The sequence below is a fragment of the Hippoglossus hippoglossus genome, chromosome 11, assembly GCF_009819705.1.
Source record: "Hippoglossus hippoglossus isolate fHipHip1 chromosome 11, fHipHip1.pri, whole genome shotgun sequence".
Taxonomy (NCBI): domain Eukaryota; kingdom Metazoa; phylum Chordata; class Actinopteri; order Pleuronectiformes; family Pleuronectidae; genus Hippoglossus; species Hippoglossus hippoglossus.
This window is the reverse complement of record NC_047161.1, coordinates 8,609,876-8,634,166: the sequence shown is the minus strand read 5'-3', so window position 1 is coordinate 8,634,166 and position 24,291 is coordinate 8,609,876. Positions and strand designations below refer to the sequence as shown.

The following is a 24,291-nucleotide window of genomic DNA, read 5'->3' as shown; positions in this document are numbered from 1 at the left end:
GATGACATTGTTGGTTTGTCGGTTGGTTGATGCCATGAAATTTATGACGTTCATGATCCCCAGAGGATGAAATCTTAATGTTTTCATGGATCCCTCAACTTTTCATCTACGCCACCATGACGTTCACATTTTGTTTGATATATTACCATAAAATTGTATTCACTATTCATGTTCTCCACAGTGTGACTCGTGATAATTTAACTGAACTTTCAAAACCCTCAGCCCTGACTTTTATGAGGCCAACATTTCTCTCTCTCTTTGTCTAAGACTTTGCGTAGGAGGCCAAAATTAATTCCATGATTTGTTTTGAAAAACGCAAAATATCAAAATACAGAAATGTGGAATTTTAATGAAAAAAAGTTAGGGGCTTGGAAATTCAGTTTGATAACTAATGGAACAGTTGTTACATTTCTATCCATCTATAATTGGAATAATAACTTTCTATCAGTTTCACAGTTTGTTGCTAACTTTTATGACAGTACTCACAATCTTGTTTTACCCCAAAAATTACACCTATTATATCTTTATTCATTTTTCATCACAGCCGAGCACATGAGACATACGCAAGTGCCATTTGTCACCCCTCAGAATTTGTTTTTGACTCATTACAACGTCGTTTAAAGCTCTACAAAATAAAAACTTTGGCTATTTGCTAACATGTAAATATTACAACATGGCTGAGAAATACAGAAAAACATTTAAAAACTCATTGAGGACTCTTTTCTTTTTCTTAAAAGAGGGTGACTGTGAAAAAAGTCACTGAAATGAAAAGTACTTGAAATTCTTGGAAATGAATTGTTAAGGAAATGCAAAAATGTCCATTAAAAGCATTAATAAATAATAAAACATCGAGCGAAAGCAAAAAAGGGCTGGCATGCAAAAGAAGCTGCTAAATTACTGAGGACCAACTATTTCAAGCTGTGGCTACATATCAGGCATTTTTATGAGGCTACTCCTGATGGGGTGTTTGGCAAAAACACAATGTTAACACACTGTACAGAATGAGAATAGACATACAAATTCTTTTATACAATAAAAATATTTAAGACAAAAGGTCGAGGACAGTGATCTGTACTCGATTATTTCACCTTAAAGCACAGAAGAGGAGTAAAACGAGGAGGTAAATATAACCAGTTCATGTGAAATGTCCTTTTTTATGTATTTATGTATTGTCCGTAGAAAATGCGACTTGCTTCATTGTGTAACAGTGTGGGAGGGGGGGGGGCAGGTGGGTCTCAGAGCACCACAAACAGGCTGTCTCCATGTGTCAGTCAGCTTATCAGCCGGTCCATAGCAGCCTCCAGGATTTCAGCCAACCAGCAGTCTCTGTGCGTGTCGCCCTTCGGGGCCGCCGGCGAGCCGTCAGATCTCCGTCAGCGTGACCTTGTAGGCGTCCGTGTGGCTCTCGATGTTCAGGATGAAGGTATCCTCGTTGGAGTAATGCTCGATGATGTTGTCGTCCATGTTCACGAGGATCCTGACAACAAAAGTCACTTTTAGTTTCACATTCTAATCTAATCGGATTGGATGAAATAGGGAAAATGAAAGACGTCCTTCTGTCACTCACCCTTTTTTACTCTTCTTGTACACTTTGGTTGCTCTGTCCGTGGGCACGCTGTACTTCTCTGATATCTGCGAATGACAAATTCAAACGGTCTTTAAACGGCTGCTCTCCTCCTCCTGACGTCGCTTTCACGCACAAACGGGAAGACATTCACTCACAGCGTCCATCAGGCCTCTGAGCGTGGGAGACTTCAGCATCAGGGCGTCAAACACCTCGTCGGTTTCCTTTCTCACGTATAACAGCACTGCGGAGAAAAGAGGAGGAAGTTTATATTATTCCTAGAGGTGATTTTGGAGCATACATATATGATATATTGTGACATGACTCACAAAGCCTCAGCCGTCTTTCTGGATATTTGTCACATTTATGCTCTGAGGTATGTGGCTTTGATGGTAACTTATAAATATCTATTTTCATTATGATGTAATATTTTGATATTGGTTTCTTTTAATGGATTAGTCTTAAAACCTTCATACAGTCAGAAGTAATGAAAAATAAGCTACAAGTTCTAAACCAAACAGTTGATTCATAAATGTGCAGTTCTATTTTGAAAAAGAAAAACTTTTTTCTCATGCATGACTGAAATTAAACAGTTTTCAGCATCTTAAATGTGCAGATTTCCAATTTTCATGACTTGTGTTGAGTTTCATGCATCTTATGACTATTGATCTGAAAAACTATTAAACTTTGGGTAGTGAACAGTTGCAATTGATCACTTTTACTGATGACAAATGGGCAAACTCTACCAACTACCACATTATTTTTATGTTGCACATGTATATTGATATTGTAGCTTATACATTGTCGCTATTATCGATTCTGTTTCTAGTCTTATTTCAGTCTAACTCACATTTGAAATGTTTCTTGCAGCAGCAGATCATAAATTTGAGGCACGTTACGTGATCAGAGCAGTGCAGTTAGAGTTGACTGCCTGATTGCTCCATTTTATTTCTTATTACGTTTCCCCTTGTGCTCCGGTGTCAAAATGTAATTTCTTACAACTCACTTCCCCTAATCTCCCATAGGAATGTTGTGTTGTTGAATAAAAGTATTTGTCAATAAAGAAAATAACAGTTCTAGCCCTAATGTATAATGAAAATCTATTGGTCCTTTGTTCAGGCCTGATTTGTTACACATGATTACCATTTCACTATTGACAAATCATTAGAATTGTCAGTGTGTTGTTGTGTTCCCTTATTTCCTGACAGATCGAGGCAGGTGTTTCTCAGCTAATGGTCCCGCTCCTCTTCTACTGTTCGATTTCTTAGAAGATAAAAGAGGGGGAAAAGGGCACAGAGAGAAGAAGAGGAAGCTGCCATCTTGTACCTCTCTTGTGCGTCTCCTCTTTGATCTGTTTGTGAGGCGACGAACACAGGTCTTCGTCTGACGGCCTGAACATCCTCTTCACCAGCACGCCCCTGAAAACACACACAAACAAACATGTCGTGTGCGTTCCCTTTGCATATGCGGTCACGCGTGCTTCCTCCGCACGAGGAATTTTGCATGCTTTATATTTGTGTGACCCGATGTAAATGAAAATGCACATTTCCTCCTGAAGCACACACTCACCCATCTCTCTCTATTTCCTCCGTGTTGAAGGTAAACACCTGGAAATGAATCCAAACAAACACGTTTAAGTGTGACATTCACGCACAGATGACAAATGTTTCTGGTCACGTCAGGAAGGAAGAAAGAATCAGCTCTCGAGGAAGTTTAAAACCAGAAAAACTCGTTGAATTGCAGCAGGTCATTCTGATACTGACTCCAGTTTTACCTCAGAGCGCCTGCACTCAGCTGACAGAAAACTGGTTGTGTGTGTGGGTGTGGGTGTGGGTGTGTGTAGGTGTGTGTGTAGGTGTGTGTGTAGGTGTGTAGGTGTGTGTGGAGATGACGCACCTGTCCGGCCCTCTGCAGGTTGCCGAAGTGGACGTCAGGGATGAAGAGGACGGGCTGAGACTCCAGGTCGGTCATGGTCTTGAAATACGTGGCGTCTGACTTTTTGGGGGCAGATATCACACCCACACCTCCGTCCTTCCCTGGAGGTGAATGAATAAAGAAAAAAATTACAAAAGGTCCGATAAGTTTTCACAGCAAAAAAGAGGAAAAAAGTGATCATGTTGTCTGTTTGTTTGTTGATTTGTTGTTTGCGAGCAAGATTACGCAAAATCTATTAAACAGGTTTCCACGAAACTTGGTGGAAGGATGCAGTAAGGGTCGGGAAAAATGTACAAACATCTAACATGTGATTTGCTTTAACAACAACTTGATGCCTTCGTAGGTACAATTATTTACAGGAAGAAAATATGTATATTTAAAATGATTTTATATAAAGAACTTTTTAGACTTCGATATAAGATAAAGATTTCTCATGCAGCTCAAACCTTTTGACTTCTTACGGAAAAGTTTTCTCTCCTCGTCCCTTATTTTCCTCTCTGCGCCCTAAAAAATAAAAAATAAATAAAAACAGTTGACTAAAGCCTGTGAATAAAAACAACCAGCACACAGTAAATACAGTGAACACTGTGTATTGCGTTATGTTCAGCAGAGGCTCAATGTGCAGGTGAGACCACTAGAGGGAGGACTGATGTCATTATTTAACCGCCTCACTCCACCTCCCTGCACACACACCTACATCTGTCACACCTTTATGATTCAAAGCTGAGTGGTGACATGTGAATATCTATGGTATTTAAATAAAGGTGAAAAACGTATAAAGTGATTCTCACACATATCGCAAATAATTACAAAGTTTGTAATTGAAAATTAAACTGAGGATAAAACTGCACGCTAATAAAACTCAGCATTAAACTGTGTGTGAGGCGGAAGTTCCATGTACGAATTTTGACCCTGTTCTTTACACCTGAATCTGATTGGACGATCCATGCGGTGGTTAACGATCCAATCACAGCGTCATTAGAAGAAGCTGCGCAGCATCATAAGGTGACGGAGCCACCTGCCTTCTGATTGGTCAGTGTCCAATCAGATTCGGGTATAAAGACGGCGTCGAAATTCAAACCTTTTAGGTTCAGCATCAAAAACAATGAGTTGAGTTTCTTTGGTGCACACGTGGTTCTCAGTATTATGTTCTTGTTTGGGAAGTTTTGCTTTTCCTCGGTTTATGAATGAAACAATCCATATATTGACAAAATAATCAGGATATTAATTAAGTTCAGCTCTAGTCACAACTGAGCGTTAGTTCTTCTTTAAGATGACACATTTCAATCTGCTTTAAAAAATATCGTTTCACAAAGACAACGGAGAGCAGTAACTCTCACCACCGGAAACTCAAATGATTTACTGATAAAAAAGATTCTCCAGATCGGATCTTTCTAGGTGATTGCTCACCTTGTCACAGAAGACCTTGATCTGTGAGTACGCCCTGTGCAGCGGCTTGTTGCTGCGGTTGTTGTAGCTGTACGTGTCGATCTGGATCATCAGGGGAAGACCCTTCACCCCTTTCTGAGAGGAGAAGTCCGTACTCAGACAGTTGACGGTGATGAAGATCTGACAGAGACACACAGAGAGGGGAAGACGGTTATACAATATAAGAAATATAGTAGCTGCAGAAGAAAGTTTTCATTGTGCAGAGTACAAACAGCAGCTGGTCAGTGAACGACACTAAATCTCTTTGGATGCTTTTCAGTAGTTGAAGACTTGTTTCCTTTTGAGACACGTCTTCCTAAGTTAATGTTTCCTTTACAATCTGTATGTGTAAGACTCAATACTTCATGACTACTTTCACATAGATGAAAGTCCAAAATGAAAAATGTCCATCGAGACATTAGTGATATATCTCAAGAGATTTGAACCTTGCGTCTGCTGGAATTTGGAACGCGTTCTTTTCGATGCTTTGAGCTGCACAAACAAAATTCCTTTCACCTCTGTTGCATTCGGCTGAAGTCAAATGTTGAGATATCTGAAAGTCCTGGCAGATACAAATCAAACCGGCGTGTGAGTGCACGGTTGCATAGCTCTGTCAAAAAGAGAACATGTTTTCTTGTGATTTGTTTGAAAGATTCTTGTGATGAAACAGTGTCTGCGTTTCTCCTTCTTCTACACATCACAACACGCGTCACCATCAGTCTCTGGGTTTTACTTTGTTTGCAATGCGCTCACCCAAATGAAAGACAGGGAGGTTGGTCATTAACTTGAGCCATAAAAACTCTATTAGCCGCAGCAGCCAAGAGGAAAGCCTCATTAAAGTGTCTCTCAGACTGTGTGTGGGGGGGAGACGGCTAAAAGTACAATGTAAGAATTTAACGATGCGATCAGTGGTTAAACAAGATTTTTTTGCCTTTTATTGTTTTGCTTTGCTTTGTTTAGATGCATAAAAGTATAATCCTGCAGTTTGTAGATGAGATCAAATGGACAAACTTCTCTTTATGATGGATCTTTCCTTCCCTTTTATTAATAATATGTACGTATATGGCTATTATTTAGATTTCCTTTGTGTCTGCATTGTTTTTACAACATGTTGTCTCTGTGGGTTTTCCTGTTCTTGAGAACTACAGATGCTGTGAGCTCCATTTCCCATTTACTTGCCCAGTAAGCTTGGGTGTGGTCCACTTGGTGACACTGGGATCTCTAGGATTACCTCCATACAAAGATGTGCTTGTGATTGAAAAGCTCGACTTAATCATTTATTTAACAGTGGCCTCTTCTCTCTATGTGTGATTCTTTTGGACTTCTTGAAACTTGGTTTCCACTGCCAGGACTTATCCTTTCCACCACGTAGAAACAAAAACCACTGGTGGTGCATTAACTCAACACTTTTCTTCTATATGTACATGACGTTCTCTTTAGTTTTGTGACGATGTATCGACCATTACTCCCTGTCTACTTATATAATTTTGGGCTTTCTCTCTGAAGATAACCTCAGCCTTTCTCCATATATGTGGGATTTTTGTGAGAGTTAAAATCATTTTAGTAAAGCAGATGCAGAGTAAAGCTGTGTCTCACAGGATGTCCTTCTGTGTCCCAGATGTAACTGTCTATGACGGAAAAAAGCTGCTTCCTCAAAACACACATACAAACACAGAACATACAAACACAGAAGTTACAAACACAATAGATCGTAGAGCTGGGTGATGTGGCCAAAAATAACATCAAAATAAAAATGTTAATGTCATTAGATATTGATAATTATCATGCTAAATGTCACGGGATTTATTTCTTTTTAAGTCTAAAGACAGGTTTTTGCTCCTGAGGGAAGTATTGGTGCACTCGCTGGGAATTTAGCATTGCTCTCAATGTACTAACATTAACATTTTAGTCATCCCTGAAAACGTAATATCCTAAATTACTTCACATGTTTTTTTAAGTTGCACTTTCCCTCATATATAAAACAGACACGCACGAGCTTGTAGAAAACATGATGTTTCCCATCATATCTCTTTCAGGTGTCTTTTTCATTCTGACACTTTGCCAACGTCTAGTTTTCATTTGTAGAAATTCAAGAAGATTAAAATATCTCTTTCACCTCTTCTGTTTTTAAACCTGCCCCAGCAGCAGCAGCAGCAGACTGACTACCTGGTTGTTACACCTGCTCCTGCGCTGCCACAGGTATATTCAAGCCTAACAGTGACACGAATGAGGAGAAAGAGAGGGATAGAAAAAGAAAGAGAGAGCGAGGAAGATGTATAGAGAGAAAAAGAGTCAATATTGGCCCAGAGGAGTGCGCTTGGATTTCCTCCAGCAACGTCTTTGTCCCCAGGCTGATGGTAGAATGAAAGAGCCACACAACACACACACAGAGCGCAGACTGACTCACGCACACAGTCGCTCGCATTCACACAGAAATGAGGGCAAAACAAACAACAGAGGGTGGGGACCGGGATCGGTGTGTGTTGGCCCTTGGGGGCCTCTGGAGTTCAAACAGCGACCGGACTCCATTTAAAGGAGCGGCCACAAAAGGAGTGGGCCACACAAGGACAAAGAGGACAAACAGAGGAGAAAAGTACACAACACTCGCCCATATGTCGGACGCTCCACGACGCGACGGGTCGGCTGTGAGCGTCCAATGCTCCTGTTATGAAAACATTTGTACGATTTCATTAACTGCCGAGCTCTGCAGTGTTTGTGATGTCGACAGGCCACGGAGCTTGCATCACACTCGAGAGCCGGTTAATTTGTCGAGTGAGTGCGTTTGTTTGCCAACACCTGAATCATCACAATAAAAAAGAAAGAACCTGTCCCGCTGCTTTTTCCACCCGTACGACACACCTCCCAGAGTAAACCTGTCCCTGGGAAAATGACAAACGTAATATTTGTGCAACGAACCTTGGCCTCTTCATTCACGTCCCAGGTGAAGGAGATGGCGTTGTAGGCGATTTCTTCGATGTTCCCGATCGTGTTGAAGCTCTCCTTGTAATCGGCTGTGAGGAGAAACAAGAACATGATTTACTCACGTGATCTCGACCACCTACAGGAAGATTCTCATACATTCATCAAATCCTCTTTAGCAATTTGGGCTGATATCGCCCTCCAAATAAATCTTTAAAACCCCCTGTATATACAGCACAGATTGGTCAATAAATGACACAAGCAGGAAGCTATTGTTGGTTGAGATAAGCAATCGAATGGCACGCTTCAATTTTATGAGATAAAAGCTTATCTGCCTGAGCAAACAAACTCTCAGGCTTCAAAGACCCGGGAGGAAACACAGGAGGCTATTCTGGCTCCGAGGACTGAGGGAGTCAGAAGAGCACGAGACCTGTGTGGCTGCAGAGGTTGAGTGCTGGCATGCTGGGGAAGAGCCTCTATACAGTTTGAATGGAGGTTTTTTTTGAATGGAAAGAGGTTCAGTAGAAGAAATAAACCCCAACATCACTGTAAAGGTGAATTAACAGATTTCATTCATAAGCTGCAGTTTAGGAAAGTAAATGTAATGAGAATTTTCTGTCTAACTTATTGGATGACCCTTGTTTGTTTGTTTGTAAGCAAGATTGTACAAAAAACGACTGAAGGGATTCCCACAAAACTTGGTGGAAGGATACAGTACGCTTCAGGGAGGGGCTCATTACATCTTGGTGCAGATCCGGATCAGTGGGCAGATCCTGGATTTTTTTCTTTTCTTTTCTTTATCATTGCGAGAATTTGCATTTTCAAAATCTTCAGAGTTTTCCCGGGGAATAATTCATGGAAGAACAATCACACGCATTTAATGAACTGATATCTGTGAGTGTGTGGAATTTGGTGCAGCTTAATTGAATTTAAGGAGGAATGTAAGATATTTAAGATAAAATAAGGACTGTCCCGATTCTTGAATAAGTGAGATTAAGAAGATATATGTATTCTAAAAAAAAAATACATTTTTAACCAATATAGTACTTGCTATTCTAGGAAACTACTGGTTTACTTTTATAAAAAAGTAAACCAAATACATATTCAGTAGAATCGCTACAGACAGCAGTGGGAAGTCTTTCCTGGGATTTGCTGACAGTTAGAGAATTAAAGCTTTAAGCCATCTGACTACTTCCACTGATGACTCCAGAAGAAGCTGAATTCATGAAATCCCCCCACTCTACTTTTCACCCTGGATTAAAAATATCTCAGATGCAGATCTGATGAGACACAGACATGAACCGGACCGATTGTCTTTGCAGGAGAAACATCTCTGCTTGTGAGCGTCGTCCACTAACATCTGACCTCCTCCGTCTTCCTAACAACGCTGCAGCGACACTTCCTGGTTCTCCGGCAGGTTCACGAAGCAGCAGGACAGGCAGCAACATGCCGGTCTGCCAATACCCCCCCCCCCCTCGCTAGATAACCCCATTCAAATGATCTATTCACCAGTCCCCTCCCCCACCCTGATAAACCCTCTGCCGCTATTCAAATCAGCTCTGTGGACAGCTTCAGGTTACAGGTTACATACAGCTACAGGCCCACCTGACTCTGAGGAGACGGGTGGAGGGTGGTCTGTCATTTGACCTAAAGACATGTTTGAATGGACAACCCCCCCCCCCCCCCCCTTCACAACGCTACACACACAGACACACACATAAACTTGTCCAGTATTTGACATGCAGACAGTGAGTGTATATATAAGCACATATAGGTATCTGAGTGTACATGTGCATGATGGGAGTATTTCAAGTCCTCTGGGTCGAGCTCTAGAAACACGCTGTCCATCTACTGCATGGCACACACACACACAATCACACAATCACACACACACACACACAATCACACTCCTGCAAACACACACTCATCACAATGGGAAATGCCAAACAGGATGCCAAAACAAACCACGCTGGAGCAGATGACACACTCCCTCTTATATTATATCTTGTCAGTTTTAATACAAGATATAACCTAAGACACACATAAGCTGCCAGAGTGTCCAATTTTTTTTTAAGCACAGGTGATATGTTATTGATATGATAATACATGATAATACCTTCTCTACCTCGTGAGGCATAGCCACGATCCCAGCCTGTGACCTTGACCTTCGACTGATATGAAAAAAAATCAATAGGGCAGTTCCTGATCTTACCCTCAACCAACGTGCCCAGTTTAATCCAAGTTCAATTGAAACTTCTCACGTTATCGCTGTGACAAACAGACGGAACTTTGATTTCTCAGATTTCCAAACACAGTGTTTATCTCACAGTCTTAAATGTTGGCAGCCAGGTTGGTACCAGTTGTTCTGTACGAAATGAAGACGTGTTGTCAACTGATAAGAATTTTTCTTAGTTCAAGTAAATATAGAAATTAAAAACCCAGAGCTAAATTGGGCAAGAATCAGTTTTAACAGACCAAGACCAGCTGAGGAAACAGTGTGGCTAGCATTCCTCTCCCTGCCCCAACAAGCTGTGTATAAGTGTGTGTGTGTGTGTGTGTGTGTGTGTGTGTGTCTGTGTCCCATCCACCCCACGTCTCTCTCACATACCTCTGACTCTCTGCCTCTGTTGACAGGCCCCGGCTTGTCAAACTCAAACTGCCTACAAGCTTCTCACACACACTTGTTCCACGAGGCATAGAAAATATTTTGGTTCACATTCAAATACATCAACCGAAAAAAACAGCGACAGACAAAAGGTCAGAAGTGCTAAGATCACATTCGTGAGGCTGCAGATCGGCACACGCACACGTTCGCCCGTGGGAAATGCCGCGGGAGAGAAAGTCTGTCGGATTTTCCAGTTTTTCTTTTTCCACAAATCACTGTTTTGCGCAATCGTCCAGGCGATGTAGGGGAGATTAGAGGATTTGTGTTGAGTGTCTCAGCAACACCTAGAGGTGTGTGGGTTACTGTGTGTGTGGGTGTGTGTGTGGGTGTGTGGGTGTGTGTGTGTGTGTGTGGGTGTGTGTGTGTGGGTGTGTGTGTGTGTGTGTGTCTGATGGTAGAAGGTTGTGGACACCTGAACAACCCTCAGGCAGACAGTTGGGTGGGGGCTTGTTTGCTCTCCCTTCGGTCATGCCTTGTTTATCTCCTGAGCGCATTCCAGCGATTGCAATGACATAAATCTGTCACCGCCTTTTCTTTCATCTGTTTTCATTCATTAATTCAGCTGCTCAGCTCCGACTTTGCCGACGCTAACACGGGAACATGGAGGAAGGAGCGGGCGCGATAAAAATCTCACCGATGTCGAGGACTCTCTGCTTGGCCGTGTGCTGCCGGGAGTGCCAGTACTTCCAGTATTTGAGCTGCTCGTCTCGGTTCTTGTCCTCACTGAACACGACCATGACCACACTCTGAAAACAGGGACGAGACAGGAAGCAAGTTCAGATGAATGCAGGAGAAGATCCAGTGCTTGAATTTGGGTTAGTGTCAAATCCCAAATCCCATCAGAGGCTACGTGCATTCTAATAAGTTTCCGTCCAAATCTCCGTCCAGGCGGTGATTTTAGCTCCTTGTGAGTAATAATTTCCATCCAACCAAGAAACCTGACAACACATATCAAATGCCCCTTCACGTACATGTGCTGGTATAAACAGGAAGCAGACTGGCTTATCTGCAGTTGGTTGTGTAGTTACAGAAAATACAATGAACAAGATGCGACAGTGGTGAAAAATACGAGCTGGGATTTATTTTCTTGGACTGGTGTGGAACTGGTGGTTAAGTAGTGAGTGATACGAACCAATCAGGAAGCAGATTTATTTGTCATGCATTTCCTAATGTCTCAGTTTCTGCCCGTCTGCACTACAACCCCAGAGTTTTCAAACTAAAACGGCACCAGCTGCATTTCTAAACTTCTCCGAAAACACCGGAGTAGTGTGGACGACAGGTGTGAACATAGCAACAGTGAAGCCTTTTAGCTCTAAAACGTAGTAGCGTGGATGATCTCTTCTTCTGAGTCTTTTCATCCAGTTCCAACTTGAGTCTTATCTACGCACTTATAACCACTATTCATGTCAGTAACAATTACTCATCCAGCTAATTGCTAGGATCTGAGATATTGCGAAATAGAAGTCTGACAATCGCACACAGGTGTTAAACCAAACCCAACCATAGTCAGAACACCATGTTGAAACCATGCTATTGTGGATTTTAAAAGGAAAACAATGAGCTTAAAGAAGCTAAAATGCTCTGAGGAGATGAGGTGAAACGCTTCTTTCACGTGCATGTTCTCATCTGATCCGTTGTGAGCATGAAAACACAGGAAAAAAGCAATAAAATAATAAATCTTATTCCTAATAAGGTGAAGGAGCGGAGGTGGGACTGAAAGGCTCACCCGCACTTTGCTGATGGGGTGACGGAGGCGATTGTTGGCGCTGAGCTCATTGAGCGTCACGGCGTAGAACTGGCCTTTGTTCAGGTAGGTCATCGGGCCCTCGCCCTGCTTCTGACGCAGCGAGCGAGTGGCGTCCAGCGTGTACCGGAAACTGTCACTGTGCAAACACACACACACACAAGCTAGGGAGTGAGATGTAATTACAAATAATATGGCAGGACGGGGGGGTTTGCATTCCTTCCTAGATCACTCCCACTCGTATTATTATTTTACTGATTATTATTTTTAAATGGCAGATCGGAATCTTTACACTGTAATAAATATTGAGATGGAGTTATTGACTTTTCAGTGACTTACACTCTCTCCTGATGGAATATGAAGTCGTCTGTAGCCATAGAAGAAGGTGTGTGGTACTTCTGTTGTAAAAAAAAGAAAAAAACCACGAGTTAAGTATTTGGACACAATGAAAAGTGAATTTTCTCAGAGAGGAACTGGTTAAACAGGAAACATTCAAATGCTCAGCAGTGGCATTGTCATACACTCGGATCAGGATGACGATGGCGTTCTCAAGAAAACAGAAAAAAACCATCAACGTCCACTTGTATGTTCTTGTTCAGGTAACAAACCTTTGCACTCAGTGAATCATATTTAAACGTCTCTCTGTCTGAACGTAGCATGAAAAACGACAACTCCACCCAACACACACTGACTGTTACACTTCCCTACATTTCCCACGGTGCCCGAGCGAATGTCAGGCACCTGTGGTTTGTAGAAAGTCAATGCTGACATATTCTCTTGAAGTAAAACCTGCTTTGTGAATATTTTCGCAATTGTGCAACTGAGGGTTTGAATTTGAGGCCTTTATGATGGATTTCTTGACTTTTTATTGCTAAATATCAAAAAATAAGTTATTTATTTGTCTTATTATAATGTATATATTTGGAAAGTAATCTCCAACAATATTGTAAAATAGAAAACTGATGAAACTGACCTAGAAATGTATGGAACAAAGGTTATTTTTGAACAATACTGCTGTTTGTCTGGTTTCCCCTTGGAAACAAAGCCGTGTCTTTGTGTGACCTCAGTTTTAATATGTCTGAGTCGTTAAACCAGTTGAAATGGGATTTCTCCTTCCTGAATTCATTCATTTTAATAACTTTAATTTAGATTTCCCTCCGTCAGGTTGTGAACCACCATGTTAGTGTGTATTGTTCCTTTACAGTCACAACAGTGTCTGTTGTCTCTTTCCTCACCCCGTCTCTCTCCTCCTCATACGGGCTGTCGGGCGGACTCTGCTGGTCCTCCTTCACGTACGAGCTGTGGCTGACAGTGGTCACCTCGTACGGACTCTGTTCATATATCACCCTCGCCGGCTCCTCTGCCTCCACCCTGTAGTGAAGGCCCGGCGCCGTCGTGAAGACGGACGTATACACCTCGGCCTTCACCACGGCCCCCGACGCCACGGGCCCACCGCCGCCCGTCGAGTTAGTGAAGTGCTCCCGTTTGTTCTCCTGGTGCTCTGTGTTCAGCGAGAGGTTGACGGGGACGGACTTGAGGACCTGAACGCGATTGTCCAAGGTCACCATCTCGCTTTGGCTGCTCGGCAGCGTCGACCTGAACAAACAGGTGGATTAGAAAAGATGTATTTTGGCAATTTCTTCTCTACACACACGTATTGTAACACAAACCCTGTCAATCTTACATAAACATAAATACTGACTTGTGCATCAAATGTGTATTAATCCGCAGCTGAAAATAGTCCCCAAAAAATGCTTCAATGAATGAATGATTTTTGCTAAGGACTACTTTTGTTTAGGAAATCTATACAGCTACTATCACTTGTGTTTTTAATAATTAAAGTCCTATTAACAATAGTGAGCATGTCTGTAATTCTCACAAAAATTTGCATCTGCTATTAAGAAAGAGAAAATGTTGGCGATGTTGTTTTTTCTTACAAACTGCAAAATGGTACAGACCAGTTTCACTAACTACACATTAGTTACACTTCTTAAGAGGGAGATTCATATCATGAAATCTTCTGTCATTTATCAAGAGGATTTTTTTCTGGAGCCTGAGCCGAAACAAAAGTCACTCAGCTGTGATATTTGCCCACATACACACAAAGTGCTTGTCTTGTTATCTTCAGCTCATAGTTCTGCGTCATGATGAGGATTCTTTTTATTTCTTAGCCTTTTGTATTAAATTGTTATATAGGTCAAATACCATTGTTATTGAACTCAGTGATTTAATTCCACACACACACACACACACACACACACACACACACACACACACACACACACACACACACACACACACACACACACACTTTCCTGTCTGTGCATGTGTAACCTTGACTGACCTCTTCTCCTGTTCCTCTGTCATTTCAACAACTTTGGAAACTGGCAGGAGCCTCTTTTCTTTCGGCACCTGAAAGGACAAAAAGACGACGTCATTCAAAACTAAAACAGGAAGTAAAACATCTCTTTATTTGGTTAGATTAAGTCACAACATATTCGATCAATTAATTTCATTAAGTTGCAGTAAAAAATATAATAATGAAAGCAGATTAATTTTAACGTTTTAGATGCTCAGTTCTCATCAGAAATGCATTGCACCACAAATATTTGGAGCATCTGAGTCCATCTCTGAACCTGCTTCACTAACATGTTGCTTCTTTATACTTTTTAAACCACTGAAAACAACATATGTTCTGGTTTAGACTATGGTTCTGGACCTTGTAGTAGTCGTAGAGCAGGCCCAGGGCGTTGGCGCTGTCCTCGTCTCCGTTGATGCTCATCATGGCCTTGGTGGCGGCAGTCAGCGGGTTCTCCAGGTACGTCCGCCATGCCTCGTCCTCGCTGGTGTAGGTCCGACGCACTGCGGGGAAGGAGCTCTCGTTGGGGACCACCACCACCAGACGCTTACTAGCAATCACATATAAAAACACTTGAATTCAAAGGTGACTGTGTATAGATGTTATCACTCAATCTACTGGGTTTCATTAAAAGCTTGTTTCCTATTATGTAAAATAAGTTATCTTTTGGCCTGCTGATTGACAAGGCAGAATTATACAGTCAAAACTCTAAGATCTGTTCATTTATCATTATTTTCTATATTAAATATGCAATCAAAAATACTGCTGCCTCATTTTTCCTGCCTGACAGGTGCGGATCCTTCTCTTTACACTGTAGGCCCACTTAAGTCAAGATCACAGACCAGTTAAACACACAGTGTTGTCACAACATTTATTTAAACACAGGCGGCTCTGGATGTGTCAACTGTCACTTCGTAAATGAGTGACGCAGGTATAATGTCACACCTTTAAGAAAACAATCAAATACAATACAATACATTATGTTCATTATTATACTAATACAAGCTCCATTGTCCCCAGTTGTTTATTTGTTTGAGTTTAGATCAACTCAACAGGAAGTGAGAATATGGAATATTTTCTTGCTGTATACGTACTAGAAATTTTTTAAATAGATTCTCCGACATCAGAAAACTATTTCCTATTGCTGCCTGTCAGGTTCACCTGCCAAATAGAACACACATGTCCTGCCCCCAGTCTGTGATGTCACACTGATGCACAAGAAAAAGACGTCGTGGAGGAAAAGAGGTCGTAACAGAAAACAACACCCAGGAAATAATCTGCTCCACCGTGTCGGACTTATGGATCATCACGGCTTTTTTAAAATGCTCATCACGTCATATGTTTAAATCTCCTTCACCAGCAACTAATCAAGCTGTTTCAATATTTCATTGATCGTGTATTTATCACAAATCTTGGTCAACTTCTCTCCATGGCAACCACACAGCAGGGATATACATTTTTGTTTTAATAAGTCCACAGGCAGACAAGACATGGAGGTGATGATGTTTATGATGTGACCAACTCTACTCTGGTGGATCCGACTAAATGTTACCACCGTGTCATAACAACAGCAGACACCTGTTGTCACAGCAGAGCTGATGCAGGAAACATGAAGCAGCAACGCAGAGTCTCTGAGAAACAAGCTGCGCACATTTACACACTTACAGAATTAGATTTTGTTAATAATTTGGCAAACACAGCCCTTCTGACCCATACACAAGTATGGCTGCATTGACATTTATATACATATGACTGTATTAATGCCACATCCTCTACTGTTACTAATACTACTACTACTACAAATAAGAAGAAGAGGAAGAAGAAGAAAGCTATCACAAAGTTAGAAACCTCTAATCTAGCTTCTTATTGAAATGTCTAATCATAACTGTATTAACATCATTCAAATTAATTTATAATACTTTTAAAATAAAAATGAAATCACAAAAAAATGAAATAATAATAGAATAAAAATAAATTATAAAAGTTTAAATTTTCTACATTATTGGTTGGATTAAAATATAGCATATGCTCCTTAACATTTTGAGATGTTTTCCTCCAATGCAAACCGTGCTATTTGTAATATTTAATAAGATTAAACATGAAAAATTAAGCAGATTGGAAGTTTTGCTCCTAGATATTAAAGAAATTAAAATGATCGATTGTTAGTTGCTATAAGTACAAAGTGAGTTTCTAGTGTAACACAACATCGCAGTTCAGACCAACAAGCTGCACAAACTCCTCTGCACTTTGCAAGATCCCCCCACCCCCCCACCCCCCTCCCCATCAGTCAAAAATGGCGAATTCAGCTCGAACGAAATCCACGGAGCCAAGTTTTGCTTGACAACTTCTCCTCCAGGGCCTCAGACATTAAATGACTTCTCCTTCACTATTCAATATTACAAAAGTAATGAAACAAGAAAAAGAAAGATTTCCATCCCTGAAATAACAAGATTCTGATAATAAAAGCAGCTTTTTTCTCCCCCTTATAGGTAAAAGTCTCTATAATGAGAAGGTGGTTTGTCCTCTCATGGCAGAGATGATGGGAGATCCTCTCCTGTGGCTCGATCACTTACTTGTCTGGCTCCTGTGACATACTTCGATCCTTCCTGGAGAAACTGGACTTTCAGGTCGGAGCAGGTAACAGAGTGAGCGAGTTTCCAGAAGTTGAGCTACAGGTAAGGCGACTTTTCCTCCGCCTTCCCCCCTCGGAGCGGCGGCCTCTCCCCCGCGACACCTGGCAGGTAGATCCGCCTCAGACCTCCTCCTCCTCCTCCTTCCTCCTTCTCCTCCTCCTCCCGCTGCTCCTCCTGCGTCTCCTCTGGAGCAAGATGGCGACAAATATCAACACATCCCGCCGCTAATATCACGTTTATTTTTGCGTTGTAGTCGCTTTAATGGCCGCGCGGCAACTTTGCGCTGGAATTCCTGCGCTGTGGGTCCAGGGCGAGGGCGAGTCTGGGGACGCTGATTGGCCGCCGCGGAGCCGAGCGGAGCCGCGATTGGCTGAGGCCGGAGCGAGGCAGGTAGAGGGCCCGCCTCACCTGCGAGCGTAAAGACAGGGATGACAGAGAGAAGCAGGAAAACACAGGTGACTGCTGAGGTTCACACAAACACACCTATTGGATTTTACTTTTGACTATTATCACTATTATAGAAAAGAAGAAAAAAAAATCAATTAAATCAATTAGGATCCAAGGTTTCTAGTGATGGAGGGGAAGGAGCTCTGAGATGACCCCTGACCTCAGGTTTTCTTCACACACTTTAAATGTATCACTGACCTGTGTGTGTATGTGTGTGTGTGAGAGTGTGTGAGTGTGTGTGTGTTCCAGGTAATCTCAGAGTGAACAGACAGAAGGCAGCCAGGGAGGAGCCCTGTCATTAGCGGACGGGGCCATTGTCTCCTTAATGAAGCCATTGTATGAGGAGGAGATACCAGTGTTTGGGACTGCAGTGCCAAAGCAAACAGACAACAGTGTGTGTGTGTGTGTGTGTGTGTGTGTGTGTGTGTGTGTGTGTGTGTGTGTGTGTGTGTGTGTGACTGTCCCTAAATAGCCTTATTTGGTTACCCCCCCTTAGTCCTTTAGTTGTTTTAATTATTTTATAGATAGATACATACATACATACATACATACATACATACATACATACACAGAGAAAAATATAACATTCGACGTTAATGTATTCCAGCCGAAGTGAGATTTCCTGTCTAAACATCTTAAATAGATTAATTGTTTGAGTGGCCCAAAGATGTAAAATAATGTAATATTTTGTAAACAGCAACAAAAAAAGAACCAGAAATAATACAAATTTGTATTTTTATGATTTTATTCTTCTTTACTTTCAGATTAATCATTTAGATCATTGCACTAAAAAAAATAGTCCAGCTTCAAAAATGATATGCTACAGGAATTAACGTAAAGGTTCTGCTGCATTTCAGAGGCAAACACACTCAACGTAGAAAATATGATTTCCAAACTGGTTTGATGTCTTCTCCAAGAATTTGCATGACAAAATTAAAACATTTTGCTTAAGAATGCCTTCAGGCAGCCTCGTATGGAAATGTAAAAATGATGTTTCAGATTCAGTTTAACCGTCAGTGGTGTTTTGTCTGTGTGTGTGTGTGTGTGTGTGTGTGTGTGTGTGTGTGTGTGTGTGTGTGTGTGTGTGTGCGTGTGTGTGTGTGTGTGTGTGTGTGTGTGCGTGTGTGTTTGCGTGCACTATGGATGATGCCATCCTCCCTTTCTGTGTGTGAGTTTGTTTAAATGGAACTAGAATAAATACAGGTGGGGTCATTCTCTTCTCACAACACACAGATAGAGAGATGAACGAGAGAGACGACAGACAGGGAGGAAGAAGATTTCCTTTAAAGTCGCAGAGGAAGAATGTAGAAAAGATGATTTGCTGATGAATTTCGAGCACAGTTATATTATAACTTTATTATCCCTTTTCCCAATGAACATGGCTGTATTACTGAACAGGTCTACCTGTGTCAAAAGCCTTGAATTCAAATTTTTGTTAACATTTACAGTTGAAAAGTTGGGCAACAAAGAGACACAAAACTATCACAAAGACACACAAAACTACCACAGAGAGACAAACTACCGCAAAGATGCTCACGACTACAACAACGAGACTCAAAACTGCCACAAACAGATAAAAACTAACACAAAAGAAACAAAACAACTATTAAACATGTGCGAAGCTCCTAAATATAGTTGCAAAAACTACCACAAAGATGCTTATAACTATCACAATGAGACACAAATAGATGCAAAACCACAACAAAGCTTGTATGCTCACACACAAAGAAGAGACACAAAACTATCACTAACACACAAAACTACCACGAACATAAACTACTACTAAAAGATACAAAACTAACACAAATAGATCCAAAACTAACACACACAGAAAGACAACAAAAACAAAGAATCAGAATCAGAATCAGAATTCTTTTAATTGCCAAGTATATTTACACATACAGGAAATTGCCTTGGTGTGGTTGGTGCATTTGGACATAAAAACAACAATCGGACATAAAACAACAATATATACCGTAAGAACAATATATACAGTTAGATTCTGAAAACTACCAAACAACTACCACAATGACAAAAAAAAGTGCGCAACTACTACACAACATTTAAAAAGAGAAGTAAAACTACCACAGAGACATACAGAAAACACTTTGTGTGTCTGACAGTGTTGTGTGTTATACCCACATTATGTGTATGCAGAGGGGAGGGACTTTGTGAATGCACAGGATGTGCCAAGGGCCCCGTTGTCTCATGTAATGACTGAATCATTTATCATTGACTCAAAACAAAGTGAGAAGTGTGTTTTTCTTGCCTCCATCACAATAATGGTTATGTATAAACCTTTCTCTTATCTGTACATCTTCCGTCATGACCTGTGTCTGATGGAATGTCTGCCATGTGACGCTCTGACAGCTGAAATAGTGCGAGGGCCACTGTACAAGCTGCCACAAGCACACTGCAGAGTCAGGGGCCGAGAGCCGCAGAATGCCTGCCTGCCTCTGTGTGTGTGTGTGTGTGTGTGTGTGTGTGTGTGTGTGTGTGTGTGTGTGTGTGTGTGTGTGTGTGTGTGTGTGTGTGTGTGTGTGTGTGTGTGTGTGTGTGTGTGTGTGTGTCCCAGTCTGTGAGAGAGGTGAAAGGTGTATCCAACATACCAGGAGTTTTTCTGTGAGGAGAAGCAGCTTGTCAGGACTTGGCCAGGATTAGGTGTCTGAGTCGGAGCTGTATGAGCACAGGTTCCTCTAATTTGTCATCCAGCTGCATTAAAAACAACTGATACAGTCAAGTACATTTTAAAGATGTTAGTCAAAAACTGGGGTTCAGGACCCACCACAAAGGAAAAGATATGAGGAAGAATTTCAGTTTTTTTATGTGCATTGCTCTTGGTAAACTGCAGAGGAATATATCTTGTTTTCTGGTTATATATATAAACATAATTTTACGTGTACAGGGTTTACATTTAGCATTGTATATTTTATAGTATAATTAATATCTTTTAGTGTTAATACTGAGTATTAAGTTGACTGGGGTGAAAGGTCATTCTCGACCTTGGCTGTTATGGTCCTTGTCAGTGGATAGAGTTGCCATGGAGATAACCAAATTACCAAACTACTTACAGTAAAAGCTATATGTGGCCTTGAATAATTTTTTTTGCATATGTAGTATTTTAATAATTAGTCATCTTATTAGTATTTTCAACTTTATACCATTTGCTGTGGCTCACGAGGTGGAGCTGGTCGTACACTAACAAGAGGGTTGGTGGTGAGATCCCAGTCTCCCTAAAATCTAGTGAGCAGACATCACAGCAGCAAAAACATTCATAATATTAAGTTCAATAACAGTTGCTTTTGTTTTAAAACTGACTTTCGAGCCCGTGTTATTGATTCTCTGAAGTTGGCCCGAGTATCAGAGAGCTGCTGTTAGTGAGGTGAGTGAGCACAGTCACCACCTTCACAATCAGCCTCTGTCTGCCCGACCCCAGACCTCACCTCTCTCCTTCAGCAGCAGCAACCGTGTGTGTGTGTGTGTGTGTGTGTGTGTGTGTGTGTGTGTGTGTGTGTGTGTGTGTGTGTGTGTGTGTGTGTGTGTGTGTGTGTGTGTGTGTGTGTGTGGGTGGGTGGGTGGGTGTTTGTGTGTGTAGGTAAGAAATTAACCTTTTCTTCCCCTGAAGGCATCGTTTGCCTTCTTGATGGGATTTCTCTGAGTTTCTCGGGGTCAGTTTTAAAGAAACAATGAACAAGAGCATTTGCAAAAAAAATAAAAAATAACCCTGAACCTTTGAGTTTACTTTTAACTTTTTCTCCCTCGGAGCGTTTCACATTAGCAAGTCTGCAAGTCATAGTGGACAAACACAAGCTCTCTGATTGGTCTATTTTCCAGGCAATAGGTCAAGTGCAGAGATGTGTGGGATATTAGTGGTTTAATTATTTGTGTTATTTCATGTATTGTTCTCTAAATACACACAACCGGTACTCGCCTGTGTTGTTGTGTGCATGTCAAACAAGTCACGTGTCCTCTGGCGGCAGCAGTGAAAGTTACCACCAGCATGTGGATGTGTTGTGTGACGGTGTCGCGGCTTGTGTACAGCCCGACTGGTCCGGCAACATTGTGGCGTGTCACAGTGGAGAAGCAGCATCAGCAGTGGACTGTGGCAAAACCTGTTGGTTTGGACAAAAAAAAAAAAAAAAAAGGGAAAGTGTCGGGAGGGGTAGCCGACAGAGGAAGTGACTGATGGGGAAGATGAAAATCCAACTTCCTCTTCCCTCAACAGCCTCCAGAGAAACAAGGAGGTCACACTAACCCCCTGAGAGCTGATGTTTCATCCCACTCTGTGTGCAGTTTAGTTGCCCGGCGGGTTTTCATGAGCCAAACAAAGTCTTCACCCTGAGCTGCTTGATCAGAAATCCACCTTGACCCCTGGTTTAACATGTGGAAAAGTCTCTAATTTGTGGTTCGAGAACAAAAAGATCATAAAAAACATCGTGGCTGAGCCGAGAGTGAACCTGAAAGCCCTTGTGGCAGGAGAAAAGGACCCAAATGGCAGGGGAGGGGGTAAATCTCAGGCTGTCTGTGGCAAACCCCTGCTCATTCACATGCACAATGGACAACCAGATAATATTCTCCTCTCCTATTGAATCGCTGACACCTGGAAGATTTGCTTTCACGCAGGCCCTCGGGCAGGTCAACCCCACCCCAAACTTAAGCTAGCAAGTCCCTGCACACCATCCTCCAGGGTGGGGGGGGGAACTTGAGCAATGCATGGCTTTTGTCAACCACCGCCACCCCCTCCTCCTCTCTTTCTTTCTTTTACTTTTTGCCCCCCTTCTGAAGGCATAATCACATCCTTCTCTCTTGAGAGATATTTCCCCCCCTTTTCACAAAAGACAGGAGGGATTGTCTCTCTTTTCTTATGATGAGGAGAGGTGTAGGGGGGGGGGACACTATGGCTGGTCGGAGACTTTTCTCACAATGATAAGATTTCTCTGAAGGAAGTCGTGACGCCCGACGGAATGAGTGCTGCAGTGTCTGCTAGTGAATATAAATAGACATATATAGACGCCACCCTTGTTAGGACTTTGCATTGACTTCCATTCATCGTGAACAGCCTAACCTGATCCCTAATCTTAACCATGACCTCACACACACACACACACACACACACACACACACACACACACACACACACACACACACACACACACACACACACACACACGCACACGCACACGCACACGCACACGCACACACTACTCTCTAGAATTCTGTTTGACTTTGACCGAGTTATTCTTTCTAATAAAGACAAATAAATTAAGGCATCTCACAACCAAACTAGATTAGAAACTGTGATATCATGATTTTCTTTCGGGCGGCGCGGCGATACAGTGGTTAGCAATGTTTCCTGTTGGTTCTCGGCTCGAATCCCACTTTGGCCAGGGGCTTTTCTGTGTAGAGTTTGTGTGTTTTCCCAGTGCCTGTGTGGGTTTTACCCCAGCTTCCTCCCACAGTCCAAAGACATGCAGACTATAGGGTTATGTTAATTATAAACTCTTAACTCTGGAGGTGGACAGAAGGTGTGAATGATTGTTTGTCTCTGCATGTCAGCACCGTGATGGACGGGCAACCTGTCCAGGCTGTGACCCGCCTCTCATCCAATGTGACCAGGGATTGCCTCCATCCTCCCTCACGACCCTCAAAGAAAGGATAAGCATTACAGAAGATGGACGGAGTATTTTCTCTAGAGACTGATTAATGCTGTGGATCCATTTCTGGGTCCTGTGTTTCTATCCCGATGGAGCTGGAGTTGCATTTAATTTACATATTAGCTGAATTTAGTCAAATACCGAGCAGAGGAGAACAGCTCCACTGTTCCCACCCCTGAACCACAGTCACAGATGGGAAAGATAAGTGTCTGCTGCAGGCCCGAGAATCACATTATGGTCTGCACAGGTCACACCACTGCAGTGTTTGTAGAGCTGAGATTAAAAATAAATGTTTATCAGTGAAAATGTTGTGTTAATGGGTCAGCGGCACATAAGTAAGTCTTTGAATTGAGGTTATTATAATACAAATTGTTTTTATATTTCAACATTTATCAGTATTATAGTGTATATCAGTATCAGCTTGTGCCTGTGTGTTGCATTTGTCATCGTCACACTGTGAATCTTGACAGTGGACATATTGTGGATGCTGGTGGCACTGAGACACTAACATCAGGATTTAACACTCAGAGCACACAGGGGTCCTCCTCCACATCCTGCCACCTAGTGTTAGCTCTGAGCAAACATTTTCTTTTCTATCATTTGGTGAGATGCTGTGCATGCATTATATACAGACAGCTAGAAAATGTTCATTCAAAGAAAAAGTGCAACAGGGGAGGTGCAACGTGAGGATCTGTGAGGTGCAAAAGGTTAAAACAATAGAAATAAAGAGCACAACTAAAAAATGTAATGAGCTAACTTGATCTGGAATGCAAAGATTTTCTATGAATTGCATTGATCACAATATAAAAAATGCATGCACCGGTTAAGCCTGGCAGACTTTTGACTGCACATCATCAAATATCATACAAACAGGAATAGTGAATTATGTGGATAATTGAAAGCATATCCAGGTATTTTGCATCACAGTATCTACAGCTGTGAG

At 41.9% G+C, this 24,291-nt stretch overlaps 1 protein-coding gene across 1 annotated transcript; it reads right to left on the bottom strand.

The window, feature by feature from the left end:
• Nucleotides 1–490: 490 nt before the first annotated feature.
• grhl2b (grainyhead-like transcription factor 2b) lies at nt 491–17,541 on the bottom strand. The gene is made up of 16 exons (XM_034599968.1): nt 17,188–17,541; nt 14,975–15,164; nt 14,600–14,667; nt 13,491–13,851; nt 12,595–12,653; nt 12,238–12,394; nt 11,146–11,257; nt 7,844–7,938; nt 4,910–5,068; nt 3,946–4,003; nt 3,461–3,600; nt 3,134–3,171; nt 2,891–2,982; nt 1,723–1,808; nt 1,568–1,632; nt 491–1,477 (listed from the first exon to the last, which is right to left on the bottom strand). The coding sequence occupies exons 1-16, from the start codon at nt 17,205–17,207 to the stop codon at nt 1,363–1,365; spliced, it is 1,815 nt and encodes a 604-aa protein (XP_034455859.1). The 5' UTR covers nt 17,208–17,541; the 3' UTR covers nt 491–1,362.
• Between the last annotated feature and the right edge of the window lie 6,750 nt (nt 17,542–24,291).

What these genes read in the sequence shown, in the direction of transcription:
- grhl2b (XM_034599968.1), bottom strand. Translation starts at nt 17,207, where the DNA reads ATGTCACAGGAGCCAGACAA. An exon ending in TGCTCTACGACTACTACAAG is followed by an intron (nt 14,668 to 14,974) that starts GTCCAGAACCAT and finishes TTGTCCTTTCAG; the next exon opens with GTGCCGAAAGAAAAGAGGCT. An exon ending in GAGGAAATAGAGAGAGATGG is followed by an intron (nt 2,983 to 3,133) that starts GTGAGTGTGTGC and finishes GTGTGTTTTCAG; the next exon opens with GGGCGTGCTGGTGAAGAGGA.